At 52.5% G+C, this 27299-nt stretch overlaps 2 protein-coding genes and 2 pseudogenes across 2 annotated transcripts; 3 read left to right on the plus strand and 1 right to left on the minus strand.

The window, feature by feature from the left end:
• Window positions 1-139: 139 nt before the first annotated feature.
• On the plus strand, window positions 140-3609 carry LOC132223375 (melanoma-associated antigen 10-like). Its single transcript, XM_059678613.1, has 3 exons — window positions 140-200; window positions 371-610; window positions 2495-3609. Exons 1-3 carry the CDS (start codon window positions 140-142, stop codon window positions 3607-3609), a joined length of 1416 nt encoding a protein of 471 aa, XP_059534596.1.
• A 1913-nt stretch (window positions 3610-5522) lies between these two features.
• Window positions 5523-6848, plus strand: LOC132223377 (protein EOLA1-like; annotated as a pseudogene).
• Window positions 6849-8086: 1238 nt separating this feature from the next.
• On the minus strand, window positions 8087-9440 carry LOC132223378 (heat shock transcription factor, X-linked member 3-like; annotated as a pseudogene).
• A 5411-nt stretch (window positions 9441-14851) lies between these two features.
• Window positions 14852-26480, plus strand: LOC132223379 (melanoma-associated antigen 4-like). Its single transcript, XM_059678614.1, is given in 2 exon segments — window positions 14852-14992; window positions 25354-26480. Coding segments are annotated over 2 exon segments (1206 nt in total). The 3' UTR covers window positions 26419-26480.
• Window positions 26481-27299: the final 819 nt, after the last annotated feature.

A 27299-nucleotide genomic window follows, 5' to 3' on the forward strand; every position in this document is an offset into this window, starting at 1 on the left:
GTCCTGGTCAGAGGGCAGTCAGGGATGGGAGGACCCCAGACCCCCACAGAGCCAGCCCGCAGGACTCGGGAGGGGCACACGCGGGACATTACCTGACCTCCGCAGGCGGGTCTGAGAGTCTCTGGGGGTGGCTGTGAGGATGAGGACCCCCGACAGCACAGGGCGGGGCCGGCGCCTGCCAGAGCAGATGGGGGCCACCTGTGAGGATGAACACACCCCCTTCCTCCCTTCTGCTTCCAGTCCCGGTCTCAGAGACTCTGGGGGTTCGGTACAGGGAGGAGGACCCCATCTCGGCAGATGGTGGGCCAGGGACCCTGGAAGCTAGACCAGAGTCAGTCCTGCTCTCAGAGACTCTGGGGGTTCTGTACAGGGAGCAGGACCCCATCTCGGCAGTTGGTGGGCCAGGGACCCTGGAAGCTAGAGTCAGTCCTGCTCTCAGAGACTCTGGGGGTTCTGTACAGGGAGGAGGACCCCATCTCGGCAGATGGTGGGCCAGGGACCCTGGAAGCTAGACCAGAGTCAGTCCTGGTCTCAGAGACTCTGGGGGTTCTGTACAGGGATCAGGACCCCATCTCGGCAGATGGTGGGCCAGGGACCTGCCATAGCCAAGGTGAGGACCCAGAGGGTGGACGCAGGGACCCTGGAAACCAAACCAGAGTCAGTGCCGGGATCCCGCTGGAGGATGACCACACACAGCATGCGCTGACTTTCACAACCGGGTCGGTACCGGGAACAATACTTGAGAACAGCAGAGGGTGGGCCCAGGGCCCTCCATAGTCCATCCGGCAGGCCTCGTGGAGGATGATCCTAGGGGGCATTTCCTCATTGGTGCATCTGGGTCTGACAGTCTGGGGCTTGGGTATAAAGAGCAGGACCTCACATCAGCAGAGGGTGGGGCCAGCACCTGCCAGAGTCAAGGGAGGATCCTAAGGGAGAACTGAGGGAACCTTGGATCCCACCACAGTGGGAACCCCACAGAAGCCCGCACCTGCTCTCAGCCCTGGGATTTCTGGAATCGCTTTCCCATGGCTTCTCCCGCTCCCTTTGCTCTCAGGAAGATGAAAGAGGTCTGGCCTTACACAAAGGGTGAGGCGTATGGACAGCAGAGCCAGGACACTCGGGCACTGCAAGTGGCCAAGCTATTGACCATGTGGGAGGAAGGAGGGGGAATTGTCCTCCAGAACAAATGTGGGCCTCAAGGACATGCACCCCACTTCCACTTTCAGCTCTGACACACCAGGCAGGGCTGTCCAACTGAGAGCACTCTGATGTGGCTGGGGGGGCAGGGAAGGGGGGGCCTCAGGTAGGTGAGAGACCTGGACTGAGGGGAGCACATGCAGGTCAGCAAAGGAGGAGGGGGAGGTGGCCCGGACCCTGACCTCTTTGCAGGTGAGCAATCTGAGGAAAGACAGAAGGAACCCTAATGCTCCTCCCCTGCTCCCGAGTCTTGCTGTCTCTTTTCAAGGTTCAGCTGAGGACTGAGGGAACCCCTCACATCACAACAGGAGGAGTCCCAGCCCTACTTTGCCACTTCTGTCAGCCAGGAGAGAAAGTGGAACGTGGTGGCTAGCCGTGCTGTCCCTCACGTCCTCCACCAGTGACTCAGGAAGGTGAGCATTTCAGTCTGAAGGTAAGTGGCCTCCGGTCAGCACAGGAAGTTATCCAAGACCCTGTCAGATGTCACAGTTAGGACTGAGGGGATTCCCCGTCCCAGGACGGATAGACCCCACAGAGTTTGGCCATGACATACTGTATCCCGTGGGAGGTTCTGGGCAGGTGTGGTCTGCTGCGGGGCCCCCTCACTTTCTTCTGTTCAGTTTCAGGGGTATGTAGCCTTGTTCTGAGAGTTTTGCCTCAGGTCCAGCAAGGGGAGGTTCCAGGCCCTGCCAGGGGAAAGGAGAGGACGCCGAGGGCGGATGCAGGAGACCATCCAGCCCAGAACAGTGGGGACCTCACAGCATCCTGGCCTCCCTGTTGTCAGCACTGGAGGCCCATGGCTGTGCATGCCACCTGCACGCTGAGGTGTTTCCCCGTTTCCTCTTACAGGGACTCCAGGAACCAGGAGGTAAAGGCCTAGGTCTGAGGCACAAAACACAGGTCACAGAGCAGAGGAGGTCCAGGCAGTGCCAGCAGTCAAGGTGAGGTGCCTGCCCTGACCTAGAATGTGTCCCTAGGGTCTCCCCCATGCCAGAATCGATGAGAACGCCCTCAGTACCCGACCCCACCCCACTGCCAGCCACAGAACCCTGGCCTATGCCGACTGTACCCCAAAGAGCCATCTGACTTCCTCATTCAGGATCTTAGGGTACAGGCCACCCAGGAGGAGAGACCCCAGTGAGGCCCAAGAGCACCCCTAAAGAGGAGACCTGTAGTCCCCCTTTCTCACAGTGGCCAAGGGTGTACTCAGCTGAGGCCACTTACCCTTCCTCTCTCCCCCAGGCCTGTGAGTCCTCATTGCACACCTCCTGCCTGCACTCCTGTGGCTGCCTGACAGGAGTCATCATGCCTCGAGTTCCAAAGAGTCAACGCTCCTCGCTTGATATTCCCATGCCTGTGGAAGAGGATTCTTCCTCCTCCTCCTCCACCCCTGTTGCTTCCTCTTCCTCCTCCTCCACCTCTTCCTCTAGCTATCCTCTGCTTTCAAGTAACCCAAGCACCTCAGAGGAGGAGGGGGAGGAGCAGGAGGAGAATGTGGAGGAGGAAGAGAATGAGGAGCAGGAGGAGGTTCCTGCTGCTGCTGGGGCACCGAGTTCTCCCGTGAGCTCTCCAAGTGCCCATGCCTCCCCTACTGCCCTTGCCGCTGCTGCTCCCTTGAGCCAATCCATCAGCGAAGAAGGGGAGGGTCCGAGTACCTCCTGGGCCCTGCCAGGTACAGAGTCCTTGCCCAGATGTGTGATTAATGATAAGGTAGCTGATCTGGTGGGGTTCCTGCTCCTGAAGTATCGCACAAAGGAGCAGACCACAAGGGCAGAAATGCTGAGTAGCATCATCAGAGAGCACCAGGACCACTTTGCTGTAATCTTTAGGGAGGCCTCTGAGTGCATGCAGCTGGTTTATGGCATTGATGTGAAGGAAGTGGACCCCACCAGCCACACCTATGTCCTAGTCACCAACCTGGGCCTCTCCTATGATGCGATGGTGAGCGATGAGCACAGTATGCCCAAGACGGGCCTGCTGATACTCATCCTTAGTATAATCGTCTTGGAGGATGATTGTGTCCCCGAAGAGAGGATATGGGAAGCACTGAATGCCATGGGGGTGCATGCGGGGATGGAGCATAGCCTCTATGGGGAGCCCAGGGAGCTCCTCACCAGAGTTTGGGTGCAGGAACAGTACCTGGAGTACCGGCAGGTGCCCAACAGCGATCCTGCACGGTACGAGTTCCTGTGGGGTCCCAGGGCCCACGCTGAGACCACCAAGTTGAAAGTCCTGGAGTTTTTGTCCCAGGTCAGTGGGAGTGACCCCAGATCCTTCACACACTTCTATCAGGAGGCTTTGAGAGAGGAGGAACAGAGAGCCCAGGCCAGAGTTAGGACCACGGATGATACTACTGCCATGGCCAGTGCAAGCTCTTCTGCCATGCCCAGTGGCTTCTTCTGCCTTGACTGAAATCCAGGGCAGATTTCTTTACTTTGTGTTTTAGGGGGGCAGTCGTGATCTAAGCACTTAGTGCAGGGCCTGACTGGGGATGAGGGAATCATAGTGAATGACATCTTTGTGTCTCTGTTCCATTGGGGTGACTTAGAAATGTATCTTCTTTTATTTTTGGTATTTTAAAATGTTACTTTAAGTAGAATGTTTATTAGCTTCAGAACCCAAGTTTACAAATGACACAGGTCACACAGGTTTATTGTTATTTAACTAAAGAGAAAGCGCTTTGCTATTTTGTAAAACTAATTAGGAATCTGTCATTTTATTGGTACTCTGTAACAAGATAATATGGAATTGGAATCGTATTTTTCAATGTGAAAGAACTTAGCTGTAAAACAGAAATAAAATAGTTAATTTTTGAATTCTTGTATCTCTCTCTCTCTCTCTCTCTCTCTCTCTCTCTCTCTCTCTCTCTCTCACACACACACACACACACAGAGCTAGATTTTCGTAGCTTATTCAAGAATGTAGAAACATGAACAGTAAAAAAATACCCTTCTCACTGGTTCATGTACACCCTAAACATTCATTGAGCCTCTGTCCTCACAGGGAAAGGCACCCCAGCCAGAGAGAGGGAGGGGATACAAAGGAGAGGAGCTGGGTGGAGGGACAGGCAGGACACCTGGTTGGGAAGGGAGTGAACAGGAGGCAGCTTTTGTCCCCGGGTCTTTGTCTTTGAGAGTGGGTATGATTTCTTAAACAGGATGACATAATAGATGAAGTGATGTTTACGTCCTTTTAGACAGGAGGGGAGAGTCAACCAGAGGGGGAGGTTGCTCATGTGTAGTGTGGAACTGAAGCTCAGGCCCAATGATGATGATGTATAGCCACCCGTTGTGACTGTCCTCTTACGGGCCAGGTACTCAGCCCTGTGGAATCTGAGCTCCGCTAGGTACTAGGTCCCCCTTCATCAGGTAAAAGGCAAGGACAGTGGGTGAAGCAGTCAGGGCCCCCAAGATCATGGGCCATCTAGTCATCTTTCTGTGCCACCTTCTCAACTGTAGACTGGGTGACAGTGACACTACCCTATCCCCGTTATTTGAGGATTGAATTCTAGGATTCTTGGATCATGCCCATCCCAGGTCCTCGAAGTGGGTTGGTGTGTGGGGTACTGGTGCCAATTCTTCCTACTCATCAGTCCTTCTGTAGACTCAGGTGCGGGCCAGGAGTGTCTGCTGATAGCAGATAGCAGTGGTGCAGCCAGGGGATGGAGGAGGGTGGCACCCAAGGGGTCCGAGGGAGACACCTGGCAGGATGATCTGACCTCACACGGTGGTGTCCCAGGGTCCAGCTGTGGTTGGAGCCCAAGGATTTGCAACCAGAAGCCCTGGAAGAGGGACCGGGGTGCATGGGAACTGCAGCACCTTGGGGTGAAAAGAGGAGGGAGCTGACAGTGTTAGGGTGGGTGGGGGTGGGCAGGATAAGGAGAGCCCAGGAGGGTCTGCGCTGGGAGAGGACTAGAACCCACTCACCCGGTGTGAAGCCAAAGCACCCTTTCTCCCTCATCTGTGCTCCCCTGGCCTCAGTGACCTCCTTTGTGGAAATGACCACACCCTGTCCTGAGTGCCTCTCCTTACTTGTCTCCACCTTCTTTCCTGAGCTCCCCAAAGACTGCATCTGATGGACGAGGCATCTGCATCACCAGCCCTTTCCATGGGGCCTGGCAGCTGAGTGAGTGGGGATAGGAAGAAGGAGCCAACACTCTCTGCTCTCCCACCATCCCTGTCAGTCTGGTTCCAGGGCCCCAGGGGACGTTGGGGGGAGAGGTCAGCCCACAGACCATGAACACGGAGGGCTGATGCATGATGCTGATTGACATTCACACTTTTGGGTTCCCACAGGCCACGTGAGTCCCATGGATCTCAGAGGAGATGGAGTTCTCCTGCCTCTCCTGGCAGCCTTATGCTGGCTTGGTCTTAAATGGGGTCATGACTCTGGAGACTCGTTGGCGACCCTACTGAGCCGCCACAGGAACGGCACCATCGCCATCCACATTGCTCACAGGGACTGGGAAGAGCCCCCTGGCGGGATCTGCTTCTGGAGAGGCTGGGGTGGAACCCCACGCAGATTCAGGCTCTGCTCCCAAAGGGAGAAGTCTGGGAGAGGAGTAATCCCTGGCAAGGCCTGATACCCCAGCAGCAACCCACACCCCTCCAAGAGGACCCCCAGGACCTTGCTCAGGAATTTGGGGCTTGTTTTCTTTTCAACCTGTGGCAGTGGGGCTGTAGTTTGTGTAAGCAGCACACCTTCAAAGGGGCAGCAAGGGGCCCAGGCTGGGGTTCCGAGGGCCGAGTTCCTACGACCTGGGTGAACCCTTCTGTCGACACTGTGCCTCAGTTCCCATTGCTGATCCGAGAGGCAGGGACAGGTCCAAGTCTGCATGTGGTGTTGCCTGTATGCCCACATGTGTGTTTATGTGTGTACATGCATGTGTGTGTGAGTGACAGACCAGAGGACGCTGCACAGCACACAGAGAGGGTCAGGTGGCCTCCAGACTCAGGCTGTCTGCCTGACTTCACACACCTGCCCCACCCCCACAGCCCATAGCATCCTGGGCCTTTTCGCTCACCCCTCATTGGTTGTGGTCCCACACCACCTTCTTGCACCTGGTGAAGAGCTTGGGGTCTGATTGCCTGTGGGTTCCCCACAGCAGCTGGGGCCCTTCTGACCTGTAGGTGCTGCCCCCAGCAGCCAGGCTGGGACCTGCCCAGTAGTGACCAGGCTCTGTCCACTTCATTTCCCTCTCTCCTGGGCCTCACCCAGGGTTCCCTGAGCAGAGTTTGACACATCGGAAGTGCTCAGGCAGAGGGACACAGCTGACTCTGTGTCTCTTTGGTGAAATCAACTTAGCCTCTAGTGGGTATAACTCTGAATAACCCTTTTCTCTCAAGAGAAGCCCTTGGTTTATGGAAGGAAAAACATCTCAATGCTTCTCTCGTGGTTCCCAGGGCTCCTTGACTTTGGGGAATCTTTGCGGGCCCAGAAAATGTGCTCCTGAGGAGGTTGTGGAGCTGGAAAAGCAGGCTGTACTGACCAACCTGAAGCAGAAGTACCCGAGGGCACTTTCAAACCCCAGGTGCTTACTGAAGCCCATACCCAGGAAAGGGGGAAAGGATATCTTCCAGGTAGGCATCCCACAGCACCTGTCCCCTAGGGGCAGGAGGACTCCACAGGAAGGTCACCGAGAATCCAGCTGAATCATGACCATCAATGGGCCATCATGCCGCGGATGTAGAACTGAACTGGCACCACTGTGGACAGCACTACCCACCATCTGCTGTTCAACTAAACAGATTTCTGTGCCCAGATGTAGGGGACTGTCCTTGTGAGATGCCTCCCTGGGCTCATTGACTGTGTCAAGGACTCTGACCTTTAGGGAAAAGGGAAAGCTGTCAGGAAATATCTTGGTGCTATCACTATTTTTGGTCCTGCTCAGTCCTGGGTTTTACAGAGAAAAACGCTTTCATAGAAGTGGTTATTGTTTGGGACGCCCATGTTTTTGTTCTGGTCAAACTCAGAGAACACTTCAGCAGCACCCAGGGTTCCTTGTGGGCGGTCTGGGAGCGGGCACTGAATGATTGCCAGAGGGTGACCAGCCAGGCCTGGCCTCACTCACAGTGAAAGGGACATCAGACTTTGAAATAAAGGAGCTGTCTGTCCTGGCAAGTGACTGGTCTGCTGTAAAAGTGTCCCTGGGCTCACGAGAGCTTGTGTTACACATGTCACATAGCTACCTTGTGACCCAAGAACGGCTCTGAAATACAACTCTGATGGAAAAGTGATAGGTAGAGGTTTTTTGTGTTTTATTTTTGTTTGTTTGTTCGTTTGTTTTCTGTATGAGCAATCTTTATTTGGGTCACTTTTAGCGGGGTTACTAATAGCTGTTAGCTGTGAGGATGCTGTGGTTTCTCACAGGCATTGCCTGGAATGACCAGTCTTCTGAGTCAGACTGGCTCTGTCGTACACTGCTTAGCAGATGGGGTGGTCCGGGTTCTAGGTGGGCCTCTCTGCAAGGCCCCTGGAACTTGGTCTACAGACACTCTGATGCTGATCAGAAACTTCCTGGCATCATAGGGAGATCTGTGAGTAAAGACCCTCCTGTTTCAAGTTGCATGACTAATATAAGGTGATGCTGGGCATTTCTGTCTCCTGACCAGTAGGCAAGGATCAGGGGACCAGATCTTCCTGAGCTTGCCTCAGGACCCCCTAGCCAGTTCCTTGTCGAGGGTGTGAAAATGAACGAGGACAACTGGGACAAAAGCCTGTCTGGAGCCAGGATTTCTAGCCTCCTCAGGCTCATTCTGATGAGGTGTGTGGCGCGGAAACAGAAGAACACAGACTCACAATTATCATTGGATTGTTTATTCTGTACCATGTAGTTTTTGCCTTTCTTTATTAAAGTGGAAATGGATTCATGGTTACAAAGCCTGTGACATTATGGGCCTGCATTGTGCTTGAACCGCTCACAGACTGAACACTTGTTATCTGAGGAGCCCTCCTGCTCCTCCTCAGCCTAGTCAGGGTCCTTGATGGAGTCATGACTGAAACGCCAGCGATCAGTGTGGAATAGCACATGTTGTACAAAGACATCACTGAACCTTGTAGCGGTTCTTTTGATGAGGGTGGGGGGAGGGGGTAGCAGATCCCCTATGTCATTTGGTTCCGGCAATATCCTAGGGAACAAACATGACACTGCCAAAAGTACCCTCCCCACTTGAACCACTTGCTTCACTTGGGCACTGGACCTCCCTGGCACTCTCCATGGGCTGAGGAACTGTGATCTCGAATGCCCGGGGGGCAGGGGGGGAAGGCATTGGGTCCCCAATCATTCTTGCCTGTCTCCTGAGCCTTTTGTTCGGCTTCTTTGCCGCCGCTCTGGTGCTGTGATCTTGGGGAGTGTCTTGTGGGGGCCATCTTCATCTTTCTTTTTTTTTGGGGGGGGGTGACACTGGTCCCTGGACAAACACATGTCACCGGGTTGCCTTGTGTTGTAATGTTCTCGAGGAGGCAAGGCTTGCCTCTCTGGAAATTGCAATTTCTGTAGATGTGAAAGAAAATTAATTAAATTAGTCACTTGTGGAGAAAATATACCTATTTGACATTAACTGGCCGCTCAGACTCTTTACTCATCCCTGCAGGTTATCTCTAAGGGGGCTATAGTTTCAAATGAAAATCTATACTTTCTCATCTCTTCATAAATACTGTATCATATGAAAAGGGGTTAGGCCCTGAAATCATGCCCTTTCAGTATATTGTTCTGCTGGGTCCACTAGGAAGATGTTTGAGAAACAGGGATCGTGGGAAATGGGAGGACTTTCTACTTTACCACCATCCTGTTCCCTGCAGAGCAAACTGAAGAGTTTCCTGGGCATATTTTGCTAAAGCCATGGTGGTTCAGCAAGCAGATGAAACTCTTCAGGCTTTTCGATTCAAAGATTTGCTCGTCGCCCCTTCGGCAAAGAATCTCGCTCTGGAAAAGATTTTCATCAATGATCACGGTGTCTCCGTCATCATTCCAACACACAGACGGGAAGGGCTCATCCTCCACTATCCTCCAAGGCTTTCTTGGGAAGGACAGCCCAAGAAGAATGTTGTTTCCTTCCACACTGCTGGTGCCTTTGTTTGGGTCCAGTGGTTGCGGTTGTCTTGGGGGCTTGGATCTGGGCTCTCTTCTTGGTCCCCGTGCCCCTCCAAAGCCTTGGACACACATGAGGATCTGGGGATGTATCATATTGGAACATTATTGGTGGTTGTCCATCCTCTGATGGGGCCAGTTTGGCTTTTTGCATCTCAGGGGTATTCTGATTAGCCATGTTGATGCTCTACATCAAAAAGCACTTGGTACCCAGGATCCTATCACTTCAAAAGTGGGGTCAGAAATGCCTTTGGTCACAGCAGTGACGCCCTACATACACTGTCCTCAATATTCTAGAGTCTTGGTCGTGGGGCAACCAGCTGCTTAAGTCATGTGCTGTCACAAAGGTGACTTATGGCTGCTCTGGAGTGTGGGCCCTGGCCAAGTGTAGGGGAGTGGATATCGGGAGGGCCCCCATCTTCTCTCTCTTCTAAAAGTATAGAGAAATAGTGTTCAGGTTAATATAAAAGGTGTTCATATGCTGCCAGGAAGATTTTTTCTTGTTGCTAGTTCACTGGATGTGTTGAGAGGTCATGATCCTATCTCCACCCCCATCCCTACAGAAGGGGTGCAGGCGGTTCATGGCCTCTTTGTTGCTCAAGGGCAAGGCCCTGGTTAGTCTTAGCCTGGGCAACCACCAAGACTGCCTGGGTCAGATGGGCTCCTGGGGGACTGTGTCACTCAGAAAATGGTGGTTTGCCTAGTCTCAGTAGGTAGCCCCCATTTTCAATGCACCCCTCACAAGCTTCCTGCTTTGTCTCTTCCAGCTGTGCCTACTGATTGGCAGGTCGTGCTCAGATGAGCCCAAAAGAGAGTCCTATTTTCTTAGCCCTGGGTCCAGTTGTCCCTAGAATAGGGCTGTGTTTCAGCACAGTTGGGAATGTTCCACTCATTCCTCAACCACAGTGCTACCCAAGCACCTGAGAGAAGATGTTAAACACGGTGTTGCAGTGGGAATGGGCAGCCACACCCTCTGATGTCCTCAGAGCCCCCTCTTGAGCTTGGCTTGCTGCCAAATCTCACCACTCTCAGGTCACAATAACATTGGCTTTAGTTTCTATGTCTTCCACATAGGAACTCTTCTCACTACCCAAGATGGGTTCACTTTGGGGCACCTGCATGTGTCTTCTCAAATCACCCTCCCAAGACCCTCAGATTCAGACTCCCTTGAGGCCTCCCCTATGCCCCATTTCCTTTCTTCAGTGAGGTGGGTGGGCTTTGGCTTTCCCAGATTTCAGGCTTCCCACTTCCAAATTGGATCTCCTTTGGTACTTGCCCTTTTCATTGGTGATTTGTGGTTGGGCACATATTCAGCTCTGAGGAAACAAAGCATTTCACTGACTCACTCTGAAGCCAGCCCTGTTCTCCCTGCCAGAAGCCCTCCGCCCCCTACCCCTCCCAAGCCCCCCCCCCACACACACACCACTGTGTTCCTGTTCTGCCATAGCCTTGAAGATAGGTACATTGAATCATTTTGTTTGCTCTTGGGTTAGCTTCTTTTCAAGAACCATACACAGACTCACTACTAAGTTAAATTCCATCTTGTTTAGCTAGCTGTGACTGAAGGAAGCTGATATGAAAATAATCATAAATATGTAGTTGAACTTAGATGTGAGCCTGGGTGTGAGATGGCACAAAAGCAAAATTCAAGTCATCTTCACCATAGAGGAGAGGATACGACAGTGGTTTCGGTGATCCATGTTCTCTAGCTGTTTTGGGTAACTTTGGTCTTAATAATCACTCTGTATAGGGAGATGGAAAGGCACCACCTGCACGGGTCCTAGGTCCTGGTCCCAGCCCTGCCAGTAAGTGGTGTTATTTGTCCTCTCTGAGGGTCGTTCCTTTGTTCTGAAAGGGAATCCAGAGGCATTAGGGAAGAAAATACCCCAAGGTGCCTCTCAGCTTAAAGATGAGCACCCAGTCAAGATTCGTGTTCAGTCCATGGTCTTTGTACTTCTAAACAGGTTTACAAAGCATTCATTCAAAAATAAGTTTATTCATGGAAGACATGCCCTAGAGCAGGGGTGGGCAACCCCTGGCACGCGTGCCAAACATGGCATGCCAGTAACTTGTGTTCGCACGGGAAACCCTCTCTCATAATCTTCAATTTACAATTTTTTCTTAATATTGACTTTTTATTTTTCAGATAAGTTCAGTGTAGGTGCATATTAGATAAATAAATAATTTTACGTAACACGTTATCTTAAAGACCATAGACATGGATTGACGAAAGAGGGAAAGAGTAATTTCAGTAGCGTTGAAAACAAACTACTGAAGACTTGGAATGCCATTCCAGAGAATTTTCTCTGTTTAAAAATCTTTGCAACATCCCAAGAAACCAGAAACACCAATCAGAAAGGATATATGCACATATATGTTCATCCAGAACAATTCACCATAGCTAAGATCTGGAAACAGCCTAAGTGCCCATCAGTAGATGAATGGATTAGAAAACTGTGGTACATCTACACGATGGAATACTATGCTGCTGTAAAAAAGAGAGAACTCTTACCATTTGCAACGGCATGGATGGAACTGGAGAGCATTATGCTAAGTGAAAGAAGCCAGTCAATGAAGGAAGAATACCACATGATCTCACACATTCATGGATAATAAAGACCATTATAAACTTATGAACAAAAATAGATACAGCGGCAGAGCTGCCTCAAACAGACTGTCAAACACAGTGGGAAGCCCAGGGAGGTTAAGGGGGCAGAAGGTGGGGGGGTAAGAGATCAACTGAAGGACTTATATGCATGCATATAAGCATATCCAATGGACATAAGACACTGGGGGGTAGGGGAGGCCAGGGGATTGTCAAGTGCGGGGGGGGGGGGGGGAAGGACAAGTATGTAATACCCTTTGTAATACTTTAAGCAATAAAAAATTAATAAAAATAAAAATAAAAAATACTAAAAACAGCAAAAAAAAAATCTTTGCAACAGCATTACTCTCCAAGTTTTCATCCACTACTTTGTTCTTGTGAATCTTTGTCCTCAGTGATGAATTTTGTTAAGTCTCATAGTAGGATTACCTTGATGGATGAAAGTAGTGGATCCTGCATATCTCTGAAGGTCATGAAATATAAACCTTATGTAAAATCTCTGTCATCAGTGATGCAGCAGCAAAGTCCCACTGATAATATCAAACGGAGTCATAAAGTTTTCTGTCGGACTATCCGTTTACATGTATACATTAAAAAATAAATGCATTTTTCATCATCATATACTGTGTTTTTGTCGCTCCAATGAATTTTATTATTTCCTCAAGGTTCTTCACATACGTACACCTTAAGAGATATCAAGTAGGCATAACATGTTCTCAACAAATTGGGGTTGGCACGCAGAAGAATTTTGAGTCAGAGATGTTGCTGATTTTGGCACGCACTCACAAAAAGGTTGCCCACCCCTGCCCTAGAGGATAAAAATGGCTGGCTTTTCAAAGGGAAGCTCCACCTAGTGTCTCTGGTTAGACAGCCAGCTCTCTTTGGTTGCCTACCAAAGAATTGTTCCTTAAGCGAGTTTTTTAAAGGCTGAAAAGGAGGTGTCCTTGTGGCCTTTGCTAGCTCATGACTCTGCTAATGGCTTATTTAAGGGGACTTGCCCATTTTATTGGAAGGAAATTGGAGAGAAGCCTCTGGAAACCAGAGTCTGTCATTTTGTGGGGAAAGGGTGTTTATTTGATATGTTTTAGGCACTCTTGAGTCCAGAGGTTTCTAGAGGATCTTCGATTCTAGAACCACCAAATTTCCATTGTCACGAATAATCTAGGACATCAGGCTCATTCTTTCCTTCTGAAGATGAAATTTTCACACTGTTGACTCCAATGGAGTTGAAGAAATGCATTATGGAAATAGCCTCCCTCTGTAAGCCTGCTCAGTCCCAGAAATTCAACCCTGGGTCCCACAATCACCAGTCAGACAGTATTTATTAGGCGCCATGCTCAGGACCCTTTGACAGAGGTGATTGGTTTGTTCTTCAGAGTTCCAAAGGCCCCAGAGATGACCCGTGTGTGTTGCCACCTTATGAACAGAGTCCCCAAAGTCATGTGACTCCAGCACAGCACAGCACAGCTGACTGGGCTACCAATACAGCCTCACCCTAGGGAAAAATGATTTCGGTCCTGACCTGGCTGCTGCATCTGCATAGCCTTGTAGCCATAGAGAAAATACTGAGCTCTGGTCTCTGGGGCCCTTGAGGCTGGCCTGGCTGCTAAGAGTAGATAAAAGAGAGTCTTGTGGTTCTAAGGCCTCAAGCCACTCCCCCAAGCTGCTGAGCAACTTCACTTAGACACGTGAGCCTCCTCTCCAATGCCAGCCTTCCAGCTGTTCCCTTGCACTCCTCCCTAGTCCAGTGGGGCTGCTATAATAATTCTTTATTGTTGAAAGAACTAGAGGCCTGATGCACAAAATTTATGCAAGAGTAGGCCTTCCTTCCCCGGGCTGCTGGCACCAGCTTCCCTCTGGCACCTGAGACCTGGTCTTCCCTTGCATGGTCTCAGAGCCTGTGGGCTTTCGTACACATACCAGCCCCAGGGAGGCAGAAGAAGCACCCAGGACCTGCCAGGGTCATGATGGGGACCCTGTGTCAGGCCTGAGGGGACCCAGGACTCGCAATGTAGAAGCTGCACAAAACCACACCTTGCTCTCAGCCTTGGAAGGCCACAGGGCTGGTGACCACATGGGGTGTCTCCTGACTTCAGCATTCAGGTCTGAGGGAGACTGGAAACTTGATAAGAACTCCATAACAAAATACCACAGACTGAGTACCTTATCGCCAACAGAGATTTACTTCCCCCTGTTCTGGAGGCTGGAGGTCCAAGAATAAGGTGCCAGTGAGCTGCAGTAAGGGCCCTCCTTGCTGTGTCCTCACATGGTGGAAGTAGCGTGCATCTCTCTGGAGACTCTTTTTAAGGTGCTACTCCCATCCCTGAGGGCTCAGCCATCATAACCTAAGCACATTCCAAAGGCCCAACCTCCTAATGTTGTCATCTTTAGGGGTTAGGGTTTAAACATCAGCCTTTTAGGAGGACACAAGCATTCAAACTATAGTACTCCCTTCTGGACAGTGCCCTCCTGACCCCAAAACCCATAAAGGGTCTCCTGCTGTGAGGGACTCTTCTCTTCCTCAGCCCAGTCCAGGCCCTATCCAGTAATGCTCCTTGTGTATTGCTGCCTCTCTTGGTCAGGTCTTCTTTCTTGATCAGCCCCCAGTCATAGGTGAGGCCCACGGTGGTGACCAGGACATAGGAGTGGTCATTGCGTCTACTTCCCTCCCATCAATGCCAAATACCAGCTGCACGCACTGGAGACTTGGATGAAGATCTCAGGGAAGCGGTCCTGGTACTCTTTGATGACACTATTCAGCATTTCTGCCTTTGTGATCCGTTCTTTTGCAAGATACCTTAGGAGCAGGATGGTGAGCAATGAGCACAGATTTCCCAACAATGTCCTCCTGGTCACACTTGTGTGGGTGATCGCCACAAAGGGCAACTGTGTCCCCAAGGATGAAATCTGGGAAGCCCTGCAGGTCATGGGCTTGCATGATGGGAAGGAACATTGGATCTATGGGGATCCCACGGGGGCTCCTCACCAACATTTGGCTGCAGGAACAGTACCTGCTGTACCTGCAGGTGCCCAACAGTGATCAGGAACACCACAAGTTCCTGTGGGGTCTCAGGGCCCATGCTGAGACCACCAAGTCCAAAGTCCTTAAATTTTTGTTCAGGGATTATAGAAAAGGGATCCTAGTTCCATCCCATCCCTGCCTGAAGAGGCTATGAGTGGCGAGGAAGAGGGGGCCTGAGCCAAGTTGCACCCGGGCACGTTTCAGGCCCATGTCTGGCCCCTTCTCCAGCTGGGCAAGATGTGAGGCTAATTCTTCACTCTGCATTTGAGAAGAGGGAAGTCCACGTTCTAGGTTGTGAGGCCCAGGGCAAGTTGTGGGGAAAATGGTTGTAGCATCTTTTGGTACCTGTGATGATTTAGAAATTTATCCTTGTTTTCTATGGGAATTTTTCAAATGTTGTTTCTTTTCATAGAAGGTTTCACGAGCTCTTTATCTGACCTTCAATTCTGAATGATAGCTTTGCTGGGTAAAGTAATCTTGGTTGTAGGTTCTTGGTATTCATCACTTTGGATATTTCTTGCCACTCCCTTCTGGCCTGCATCGCTTCTGTTGAGAAATCAGCTGACAGTCAGATAAAGAGCTTCACAGATAAGAAAAAGCTAAAGGAGTTCATCACCACCAAACCAGTATTATATGAAATGCTGAAAGGTATCCTTTAAGAAGAGGAAGAAGAAAAAGGTGAAGATACAAATTGTGAACAACAAATACACATCTATCAACAAGTGAATCTAAAAATCAAGTGAATAAATAATCTGATGAACAGAATAAACTGGTGAATATAATAGAACCAGAGGCATAGAAAGGGAGTGGACTGACTATTCTCAGGGGAGAAGGGGTGTGGGGGTGCAGGAAGACACTGGACAAAAACCGTACACCTATGGATAAAGACAGTGGGGGGAGGAGGGTAAGGGCAGAGGGTGGGGTGGGAACCGTGTGGAGTGGAGCTATGGGGGGAAAGAGAGGAACAACTGTAATAATATGAACAATAAAGATTTAATTAAAAATAATAATATTAAAACAATAAAAATTAAAAATAAAAAAGACGGTTTTGCAAGCTTCAGCATCTAAGTTTGTGAATGACATTGACCAAACCTGTATTTGTACTACACAGTTCAAAAGTGATCCTGCACCATACGAGGTCCTGTGGGGTCCCTGGGGCCCATGCTGAAAGCAGCAAGTTGAAAGTCCTGAAATATTAGCTCAGGGCCAAAAGCAAGGATCCCAGTTTCTTCCTATCCCTGTTGGAAGGGTTGGAGAGCAAAGAAGAACAAAGGGTCTTATGGGGTTTCTTCACCAGCTTAGTTGACACTGTGGAAACTGTGGGTTCTAAAGGTTAGCTGCTACTGAATATGCTGAGCAGCAGCAGGGATTTGGGGAGGTGTGGGATTGTGGTTGTCTGTCGACATTTCCCTTGTCCACTGCAGGTGTTTTCACTTTTTAATCCACACTCATAATAATCCTTCTTCTCAGCCCCTGACACATCCTGGGAGCTACAGCGCCCTCCGCAGCATCGGTCCTGGTACTGCAGCATCTCTGCAAGGGGTGTGAGGCCCTCCTGGGTGAGGACTTTGGTGTCCACTGGCTTCAGAACAGAGGGCACGACAGCATCCATCTCCTGGTGCTCCTGTCAGCTCTAGGGACCCTGGGTGGGGCTCTCGGCTGAGCATATGCCTCCACCTGCCTGGGCAATCCAGGGAGTTAGAGCCTAGGTCTGAGGGACACAGACTGAGGGACACAGACTGAAGTCCACAGAGGGAGGGAGTCCTGGTGTGGTCAGATGGAGGAGGGAACAGAGACAGGACTTCCAGGCCCCTAGATCTGCTCTCTGCCCCTGCTCTCAGGAACAGGGGAACCCAGAGAGCCAGTCCGGAAGTTCCGCACACTGACTTGCTCCCCGGAAGTCTGAGAGAGGAGAGCACCATCTTTGGGAGGCCGGCTTCAGGTCCGTGGAGGGCAGGAGCCCAGGGCTGCAGAGTCCAGGTATGACCCTGATGGACGATGGAGGCCCCCGGAACAGGGAGGCCCTCCTGTCAGCACTGAGAGTCCTCGGTGGGTCGTCTTACTGGAAACTACTCCCTGCCCCCTTCCCCGACCTCCTCAGAGAACGGGGGAGGGGCGGGAGGACAGGCGCTGAGGGGGTGCAATCTCAGGTCTGCACCAGCGGGCCCAGGCTCTGCCTGGAATCAGGGTGAGGACCAGACGGAGGTGCCCGGGAGCTAGTTCAGCCCCTGCCGGGAGCCCTGGGGAGTGAGGCCCACAGGCCTGCCCTGGGGTCTCGGGGTGAGGGCCTCCGTGTGGGGGTCCGGCCTCCCGGTTCACAGAGGGAGGGTCCCAGGACCTGCAGGCCTCACGGTGAGGCCGTGGGGGGGACAAGATGACTCTGGTCCAGAGCAGTCAGTCCCGGGAGCCCCAAGGCTCGGGATGACCCCAAGCAGCGAGGCCTGACTTCCGGGTCCTCCAGGTCTGAGACCCTCGGGCGGCTCCATGTCAAGGCAGCGTCTCAGGGTGTCCAGGACCTGCCTGGCGTCAGTGTGGGGACCCTGAGGGAGACTGGGTGCCTGGCCCCAGAACAGTGTCCACCTGGCAGGCCTCCTGGGGTGGGGGAGGGGTGCTTTCACACATTGTGCTTTGTGATTTCTGCATTGGGTCTGAGAGACAGGGAGGGTTTGGTAGAAGGAGCAACGCTTCATGCAGCACAGGGGGGACCCCAGGTCCTGCTGCTATCAAGCTGAGGACCCTGAGGGAGATTGGGGGCCTGGACCCCAGAACAGTGTCCATTGGGCAGGCCTCCTGGGGTGGGGGAGGGGTGCTCTCACGCATTGTGCTTTGTGAATTCTGCATTGGGTTTGATAGAAACAGGGGGTGCGGGGGGGTTCGTAGAAGGAGCAGGGCTTCAGGTGTAGTTGGTGGGGGGCAGGCCGTGCTGCTGTGAAGTTGAGGACACTGGGGGAGATTGGGGGCCCGCTCCAAATCCCTGCTGTAGCTCTGTGACTTTACTGAAAGGAAACATGTAGAACACAATGTTTCCATAGTGCCTGGTGGTCTGGGGAAGAGGCATCATGGGAAGTGGGGGCAGGGGAGGCAGTTAGGGTCTGATACTCCCCCAGGAACCACGGCTCTGCAGCGCCCCCTCTGGGAACCGTGATGTGACCACAGTGTCCAAGCCAGGGCTGTGAGGACCCTCCAATAGGGACTGAGGGCTCCAGCCACCCACACAGAGGGCCCACCCCGGGACCCAGGCTGGTGCTCCTGTCAGATCCGGGTACCTCAGGCAGGTCTGTCTGGCTGCGCAATCCCTCCCACCTCCCGGACTCTAGGACCCAGAGGGACTTGGGGAGGCCTGCCTCCTGGGGTGGGGGAGGGGTGCTCTCATGCATTGTGCTTTGTGATTTCTGCATTGGGTCTGAGAGACACTGGGGGGTTTGGTAGAAGGAGCAGGGCTGCAGGCAGCACAGGGGGGACCCCAGATCCTGCTGCTGTCAAGTTGAGGACCCTGAGGGAGAATGGGGGGCCTGGACCCCAGAATCCTCAGTCCTGGGAGGACCTGTGGGCGGGGTACTACAGGATGGGGTGACTTCTGCATCAGGTGTGAGACTCTGGGACATGGTGTAAGGGGCAGAGCCACAGGTCCGCTGAAGGAGAACAGATGGGACCCAGGACCCCACAATATAGGAGACCCCATAAAGGGCCTCCCCTGCTACTAGCCATGGGAGACCCCATGTCAGATGACCCCTTGAGGTATCTCCTGACTTCCGCATGCAGGTCTGAGATATGTTGGTGTTCACTGTAAGGAGCACAACCACAGGATGAAGGAGGGCACCCTGAACCCCACAACCAGGGGACCCCATAAACCCTACCCTGCTATCAGCCTTGGGATGTTCCCTGGTAAAAGACCAAGTGCCAGGTTTCCTGACTTCTGTATCCAGGACTGAGTGAGACTTAGGACTTGGTGAAAAGTGTAGGGAATCACACTTCTAGGAATATTTCCCAAGGAAACCGGAAATACCAATGAGAAAGAATGTATGCACCCCTATGTTCATAGCAGCACAATTTAGGATAGCTAAGATGTGGAAACAGCCAGGTGCCCATCAATGACCTGATGAAAAAGCAGTGGTACATGTATGCCATGGAATACTATGCAGCTGTATAAAGGGAAGGGTCTCTTACCCTTTGAGACAGCATGGAGGGACCTGGAGAGTATCGTGCTAAGTGAAATAAGCCAGTCAGAGGAAGATAAATATCACATGGTCACACTCATATGTGGAATCAAAGTTACAAAGTAAACTGATGAACCAAATAGATACAGACACATGCAAGCATGGGACAGATTGGGGAATCTCAGAGGGAAGGTGGGGAGGGTGGGAAGTAATCAACCAAGAACCTTGTGTACATATATGCATGGCCCATGGACACAGACAATTGGGTGGTGAGGGCGGGGCAAGAGGACAGGGGTGGGGTGGAGGGGGTCATTTGTAATCTATAGTAATAAAATCATTATATGCTAATTAGACTGGACACCCTTCTGGACGTCATTCCTCAGGAAGCCAGGGCCAGAAACCAGGGCTGTGAAGGAAGCCCAGGTCTCAGGTGCCAGAGGGAAGCTGGTGCCGACAGCCAGGGCAAGGAAGGCCTACTCTTGCCTAAATTTCGTGCATCAGGCCTCTAGTTCTTTCAACAATAAAGAATTATTATAAAATTAAAAAAAATAAAAATAAGAAGGCCATATAGGGAATCAGGTGCACAGAGGGGAGAGCACTAGTACTACCTACCAGGGGTGTGCAAACTTTTTGACTCGAGGGCCACAATGGGTTCTTAAACTGGCCTGGAGGGCTGGAAAAAAAACATGGATGGAGTGTTTGTGTGAACTAATATAAATTCAAAGTAAACATCATTACATAAAAGGGTACGTTCTTTTCTTTTTTTTTTTTTTTTTAGTTTTATTCATTTCAAAGGGGCCGGATCCGGCCCGCTGGCCGTAGTTTGTCCATGGCTGATCTAGACTCAAGTGGCATTTAATGCCTTCAAATCAGGGTCTCAGAACCTGGGGGTTTCGTACACAAACCAGCCCCAGGAAGGCAGAGGAAGGACCCAGGACCTGCCAGGGTCATGATGGGGACCCTGTGTCAGGACAGAAGGGACCCAGGACTCCCAATGTAGAAGCTGCACAAAACTACACCTTGCTCTCTGCCTTGGAAGGCTACGGGGCTGGTGACTGCATGGGGGATCTCCTGACTTCAGCATTCAGGTCTGAGGGAGACTGGAAACTTGATAAGAACTGTAGGGCCTCCCTCAGGTCCACAGAAGGGATGCAGAAGCACTGCCCAGAGTCAAGGTGCTTTTCCTGACATTTGCATCTGGGTCTGACAACCTCTGGGTTTCGGTGTAAGGAGCAGGGTCTAAGGTGGGCAGAGGGAAGAGTCAAGGTGAGAACCCCCAGGGAGGACTGGGGGAATCTAGGAACCCTAACCGGAGAGGAGTCCACAGAAGTCTGCCCAGCTCAAAGTGTTGGGAGGTCCTATGGTAGATGACCATGCAGAGAGGAATCGCAGAAGCCCAGACCTGATGTCAGGCCTAAGCCCAGACCTGATTTCAGGCCTGGGAATTCAGGGGAATGACATATGTGGCAGAGGGGAGGACCCAGGTCATGCCCCGAGTCCAGGTGAACATGCAAAGGGAAGACTGAGGGACCCGGGACCCCACAACAGAGATGCCCCACATTACCCCTACTGTGAACCCTGGGAGGCCCCGTGTCCATGTCCACATGGTCTCTTACTGACTTGGGCCTCTCAGGTTGACAGGTGGTTTCAGCTCCAGCCAGGAGTGACGGTGAGGATCCTGCAGGAAGACAAGCGGACTCCACCCCCTGAGCTCTGAGGGGTCAGGCTCCAGGTAGGCAAAGAAGGGCTGCAGGGCTCTGCCAGGATACCAGGTGAGGACCCGGGTTAGGACTCAGGAAGCCCCTAGCACACCTTGAAGTATGTACGCCTGAGGCTTGGCCAGGGCCATAAGTGTCCGCAGTGTGCCTCGTCCTGCCAGCAGCACCTGCAAGCCTCATGGTAGGCCTGTGTATTTGGGTTGCTTCCAGACTTCTACCTTAGGAGTGGCAAAAGGAGGTGAGGACATTGTCCTGAAGGGGCTGGATTCAGGGCAACATGGGAGGTGTGCCAGGCAATGCTGGTAATTAAAGTGTGGGTCTTGAGGCAGGATGGTGGTACCTCCCACCCCAGTAAACACAGGGACCGGCTGGCTTAGGCTCTGCTGGCACAACTGGCACACTCGGCACGATAGTCAATGTGGTGTGTCTTAAAGTCCACCTTGGAGGTCTCAGAGAGATGGTTGGCATGGCCTGCAGTATTCACTCTCTGTTCAGCAGAAGGGAAAGGTCCCAGGCACTCTCCCAGTGTGCATGGGTTGTGTGGAAGGAGGATACCACACTCCAAACAGTGGGTGCCTTGAACCCAGTCTGTGCTGTTATCAGCCCTGGGTAAGGCTCGGCATGGGTCAGCAGACGTAGTTCCTCCACAGGTTTGTCTCAGGGCACTTGGCCTGCAGGGCACAGACCCAGGTCAGCACAGGGTGGGGGCCCAGGCCATCCAGCCCAGATAGGGACCAGAAGGGGCGGGCTGGGCACAAAAGAGCAGAACTCCGCCCCTGTCAACTGTCCTGGGTGACCACACAATTGGTTTCCGGAAGTGATGTCACTGACTCACGGACTTCCGCCTGAGAAGTCTGAGGGAGCTGAGCGCCATCTTTGGGAGGCCGGCTTCGGGTCGGTAGACGGCACAGGCGCTGAAGGGAGCCTCCTCAGGTCGGCAGGGCCCAGGCTCTACCTGGGATCAGGGTGAGGACCAGACGGAGGTGCCCGGGGAGCTAGTACAGCCCCTGCCGGGAGCCCTGGGGAGTGAGGCCCACAGGCCTCCCCTGGGGTCTCGGTGGTGACGGCCTCCGTGCGGGGGGTCCGGCCTCCCGGTTAAAAGAGGGAGGGTCCCAGGACCTTCAGGCCTCATGGTGAGACCGTGGGGAGGATATGGTGACTCTGGGCCAGAGCAGTCAGTCCTGGGAGCCCCAAGGCGCGGGGTGCCCAAGAGTGGTCAGGACTGACTTCCGGGTCCTCGTGGTCTGAGACCTTCCGGCGGCTCCGTGTCATGGCAGCGTCTCAGGTCGGCAGACGGGGTCCGGACCTGCCCGGAGTCAGTGTGGGGACCCTGAGGGAGACTGGGGGCCTGGACCCCAGAACAGTGTCCATCGGGCAGGCCTCCTGGGGTGGGGGAGGGGTGAGCTCACGCATTGTGATTTGTGATTTCTGCATTGGGTCTGAGAGACACTGGGGGGTTTGGTAGAAGGAGCAGGGCTTCAGGCTGCACAGGGACCCCCAGGTCCTGCTGCTGTCAAGTTGAGGACCCTGAGGGCGATTGGGGGCCCTGAACCTGAGAATCCTCAGTCCTGGGAGGACCAGAGTGGGCGGGGTACTACAGGATGGGGTGACTTCTGCATCAGGGTTGAGAGACTGGGGTTTGGTGTAAGGAGCAGAGCCACAGGTCCGCTGAAGAAGAGAAGACGGGGACCAGAACCCCACAATATAGGGCACCCCATATAGGGCCTCCCCTGCTATGAGCCATGGATGAGCCCAAGTCAAATAACCCTGTGAGGTGTCTCCTGACTTCCGCTTGCAGGTCAGAGGGAGACTGGAAACTTGATAAATCATGTAAGGCCTCCCTCAGGTCCACAGAAGGGATGCAGAAGCACTGCCCAGAGTCAAGGTGCTTTTCCTGACATTTGCATCTGGGTCTGACAGGCTCTGGGGTTCGGTGTAAGGAGCAGGGTCTCAGGTGGGCAGAGGGAAGAGTCAAGGTGAGGAACCACAGGGAGGACTGGGGGAAGCCAGGACCCCTACCTGGAGGGGAGTCCACAGAAGTCTGCCCTGCTCAAAGTGTTGGGAGGCCCTATGGTGGATGACCATGCAGAGAGGACCCGAAGAAGCCCAGACCTGATGTCAGGCCTAAGCCCAGACCTGATTTCAGGCCTGGGAATTCAGGGGAATGACATATGTGGCAGAGGGGAGGACCCAGGTCATGCCCCGAGTCCAGGTGAACATGCAAAGGGAAGACTGAGGGACCCGGGACCCCACAACAGAGATGCCCCACATTACCCCTACTGTGAACCGTTGGAGGTCCCCGGCCCATGACCACATGCTCTCTCCCTGACTTGGTCCTCTCAGGTTGACAGGAGCTTCCAGCTCCAGCCAGGAGTGACGGTGAGGATCCTGCAGGAAAACAAGCGGACTCCACCGCCTGAGCTCTGAGGGGTCTGGCTCCAGGTAGGCAAAGATGGGGGCTGCAGGGCTCTGCCAGGATACCAGGTGAGGACCCGAGTTAGGACTCAGGAAGCCCCCTAGCACTCCTTGAAGTATGTATGCCTGAGGCTTGGCCAGGGCCATAAGTGTCCACAGTGTGCCTGGTCCTGCCAGCAGCACCTGCAAGCCTCATGGTAGGCCTGTGGATTTGGGTTGCTTCCAGACTTCTACCTTAGGAGTGGCAAAGGGAGGTGAGGGCATTGTCCTGAAGGTTCTGGATTCAGGGCAACATGGGAGGTGTGCCAGGCAATGCTGGTAATTAAAGTGTGGGTCTTGAGGCAGGATGATGGTACTTCCCACTCCAGTTAACACAGGGACCGGCTGGCTTAGGCTCTGCTGGCACAACTGGGCAGGATAGTTACTGTGGTATCTTGACGTCCCCTTTGGAGGTCACAAGAAATGGTGGACATGGCCTCCAGTATTCATTCTCAGTTCATGGGAAGGGAAAGGTCCCAGGCACTCTCCGAGTAAGCCTAGGTAGCACAGTGAGGAAAGAGGATACCACACTCCAGACAATGGGTGCCCTGAACCCAGACTGTGCTTCTGTCAGCCCTGGGAAAGGCCTGGCATGGGTCGGCAGAGGTGGTTCCTCCTCACGTTTGTCTGAGGGCACTCTGGAAGGACAGGGCCTTGGTCAGAGGGAATGGCTTCTGTTCATGCAAAGATGAGCTGAGGTTGTAGAAGGGTCATAAAGGTGTGAATGTTTTCTTGTGGGAAACTGCAGCTCTGTGCTCCCTGAGAAAAGAAGAGAGCCCTCAGCATCAGGGAGTGTCCTGACCTCAGCATCCAGATTCCCCAGGCAGGGGTACCTGGGTGTGACATGCTCCCGGTTTCCACATGCCTGCTCCTCCTGAGCTTTTCTCACTGAGGACAGTTATTCATAGTGAAATCAGGTCAGCTGGATTCAGACCCAGGCCAGGCCAGGAAGAAAGGCAAGTATCCTGAGGCAAGACTACGGGCACTCTACCCGGAATGGATGGGCCCATGCCCTGGTGTCAGTTGTGTGGGCACCTGCACAGGGGTGGGGGCAGATGGAGCTCGTGTTCACTTTTGTCTCAGAGCTATCAGCAAGGTGAGGACCTTGGTGTGAGACCATACGTTGTATCATCCCCAGGATCCAAATTCTGTCAACAGAGACGAACCCTAGTTCCTGCCAAGAATCAAGGTGAGCACTGAGGGGAAGCAGAGCACATGGGAACCCAGACTTAACCTGCCTCCTCTGTCAGCAATGGGGAAACTCGGAATAGTGCCTGGATTAGCTCAGCTCACTTCCTACTCCTGTACCTCAGGGAGGTGAAGCCAAAGTCTAAGTAGATTGGGCTCAGTCAGCAGAGAGTGTGGTCTGAAACCCTGCAGTGCGTCATGGTGAGAAGGGATTAGAGCCTTAACCCAGGATAGATGGACCCAAATCTTCAGTCACCCCTTCTTGATCCTCCGGGAGAGGAACCCCCTCATTTTCTTCCCTCAAGTGTTAGGTGTGTGTGGTCTTGTTCTGAGAGTTTGACCTCAGGCCAGCAGAAGGCAGTGAGGGGCCAGGCCCTGGCAGGGGAAAGGTTTGGATCCTACATGTGCAAGGAGGAACCTCCCGCCCACAACAGACAGGACCTCACAGAGTCCTGCTGCCCCTCCTGTCAGCATTGGGGTTCCAGGACTGTGATTGCCATGTGCATCCTGAGGTGCTCCGTTTTTCCCTCCAGCAGAGCCCCCGGATAGAAGGAAGTGAAGGCCTTGGTTTATGGTACATATTCTCAGGTCACAGAGCAGCAGGAGGCCAGGAAGTGCTAGGAATTAAGGTGAGGTTCCGACCATGAATATGTCCCCATGGCCTCCCCACCACTGTCAGAGGGGACCCCACATTGCCTGACACCTCCACATCGCACTGTCAGCTACAGAACCCTGTGCTGTGCCTTCTATACCCTGAGCAGTCATGTCACTTCCTTCTTCAGGCTCTTAGTGGGCAGGCTGATCAGGAGTGAGCCCTGTGAGGCCCATGTACACCCCTAAAGGGGAGAGCTGGAAGTCACCTTTGTCAGAGCCGCCTAGGTTGTGTTTCTCAGCTCATGCCTCTCATACTCCCCTTCCCCCAGGCCCGTGGGTCCTCCTCGCCCATCTTCTGCCCACACTCGGTCACTGTTCGAGCACGACTCATCATGCCTGGTCATCATATGAGTGAGCCGTGGAAGCCTGAGGAAGACCATGAGGACCCAATGGAGATCCCTGACATGTTGGTAGAGGAACTGTTCTGGGCTATGCAGGAGGAGGAGGTGGAGGATGAGGAGGAGGCCCTGTCTCTCTACTCCTCTCGGGCCTCCTCCCCCTCAGTCCTGTTTATAGACAGCCTAGAGGAGGTGTCTGCTGCTGAGACACCAAGTCCTCCCCAGAGTCTTCAGGGTGCCTCCCCCCATGCCATGTAGGCCTTGCCATGGAGACATGCTGAAGATGAGAGCTCCAGCAGCCAAGATGAGGAGGGTCCAAACGCTGAGGGAGGCCCTGATGAAGATGCCGATTCCTTGCTCCACAAAGCACTGCATTTGAAGATGATAGAAATGGTGGAGTTTCTACTCCTTAAGTATCGTGCAAAGGAGCCGACCACAAAGGCAGAAATGCTGAGTAGTGTCATCAAAGAGCACCAGGACCACTTTCCTGAGCTCTTCAGTGCAGCCACTGAATGCATCCAGTTGGCTTTTGGTATTGTGGTGGAAGAAATGGACCCCAGTACTCACACCTATGTCCTGGCCACTGCCTTGGGGCTCAGCTATGATGGGATGGTGAGCAATGGGCACAGATATCCCAACACAGGCCTCCTGGTCACAGTTCTGTGGGTGATCGCCTCAGAGGGTGATTGTGCCCCTGAGGAAAAAGTGTGGGAAGCACTGAATGTTGTAGGGGTGTATGATGGGAAGGAGCATTGGCTCTATGGGGAGCCCAGGGAGCTCATCACCAAAATTTGGGTCCAGGAACAGTACCTGCTGTACCGCCAGGTGCCCAATAGTGATCCTGCATGCTATGAGTTCCTGTGGGGTCCCCGAGCACATGCAGAGACTACCATGATGAAAACCCTCCAGTTTGTGCTCAGGGTTAATGACAGGGATCCCTATTCCCTTTCATCACTGCTTGAAGGGCCTGAGTACAATGACAACCACTATGCCTGAGCCAGAGTTGAATCCAGGCACTTTTCAGGCCCATGAGCATTAACTTCTTTTGCTGGGCATGAAGTGCATCCAATTTTCAACTCTATGCTTGAGAAGAAACTAATAGTGAGGCCCAGGGAAAGGTTTGGGCTCCTATTATGATTGAGAAAGGTATGATTTATTATTTTCGGATTTTTAGGGAAATTTTCGAATGTCCCTTTTCATAGAAGGTTTCATAAACTTTTAGCATGTAAGTTTGTAAATGACATTGATAACATTATATATTTCTACATGTCCAGCTCAAGAGTAAGAGATTTGCTCTTGTATAACAAAAATTGGGACACGTCCCATCCTACTTTGTGATCCCAAAATAGATAACATGGCATTATAAAAGGATTTCCTTGGAAATGTGTCAGAACTCGGCAGTACAATCAATGGAGTTAATAAATAGAAAAATAATAGCAAAAGGTTGTTAATTTTTGATTCTTATCTCTTCTCGTCTGTCTTTGCATGAAACAACTTATCTAAGGATCCTTGGTTCCGGCAAGAAAGTGGAGGGATTTCATCTGCATAAAGAGGACCCCTGCTCAGTGGTTCATTTAATCCCCAGACATTCACTGAGCCTATGTCCTCTGGAAGATCCTGTGTTAGTAGTGGGGACACCAACATAAGCAGGGCACACCCACCCACAGAATGATAGTGTAGGAGCTGAAGTCATATAAGGAAGGGGTTAGGTGTCCCCTAAATCTTACAAACAAGTAACAGAACAGGTGAGGTGGTGGGCCTCCAGGGAACAGCACTCAATTTTGAAGGGCCTTCATTTTTACCACAGCGTAGTTGCAACAGCATGGTGGAACTGGAGAGCATTATGCTAAGCGAAATAAGCCAGTCAGAGAAAGATA

The sequence above is a fragment of the Myotis daubentonii genome, chromosome X (assembly GCF_963259705.1).
Source record: "Myotis daubentonii chromosome X, mMyoDau2.1, whole genome shotgun sequence".
Taxonomy (NCBI): domain Eukaryota; kingdom Metazoa; phylum Chordata; class Mammalia; order Chiroptera; family Vespertilionidae; genus Myotis; species Myotis daubentonii.

Coding starts and splice junctions, on each gene's coding strand:
- LOC132223375 (XM_059678613.1), top strand. CDS start 140: ATGAGGACCCCCGACAGCACAGGGCGGGGCCGGCGCCTGCCAGAGCAG. Junction 201..370: donor AGAGCAGATGGGGGCCACCT/GTGAGGATGAAC, acceptor GGTTCTGTACAG/GGAGCAGGACCCCATCTCGG. Junction 611..2,494: donor AGGGACCTGCCATAGCCAAG/GTGAGGACCCAG, acceptor GCTGCCTGACAG/GAGTCATCATGCCTCGAGTT.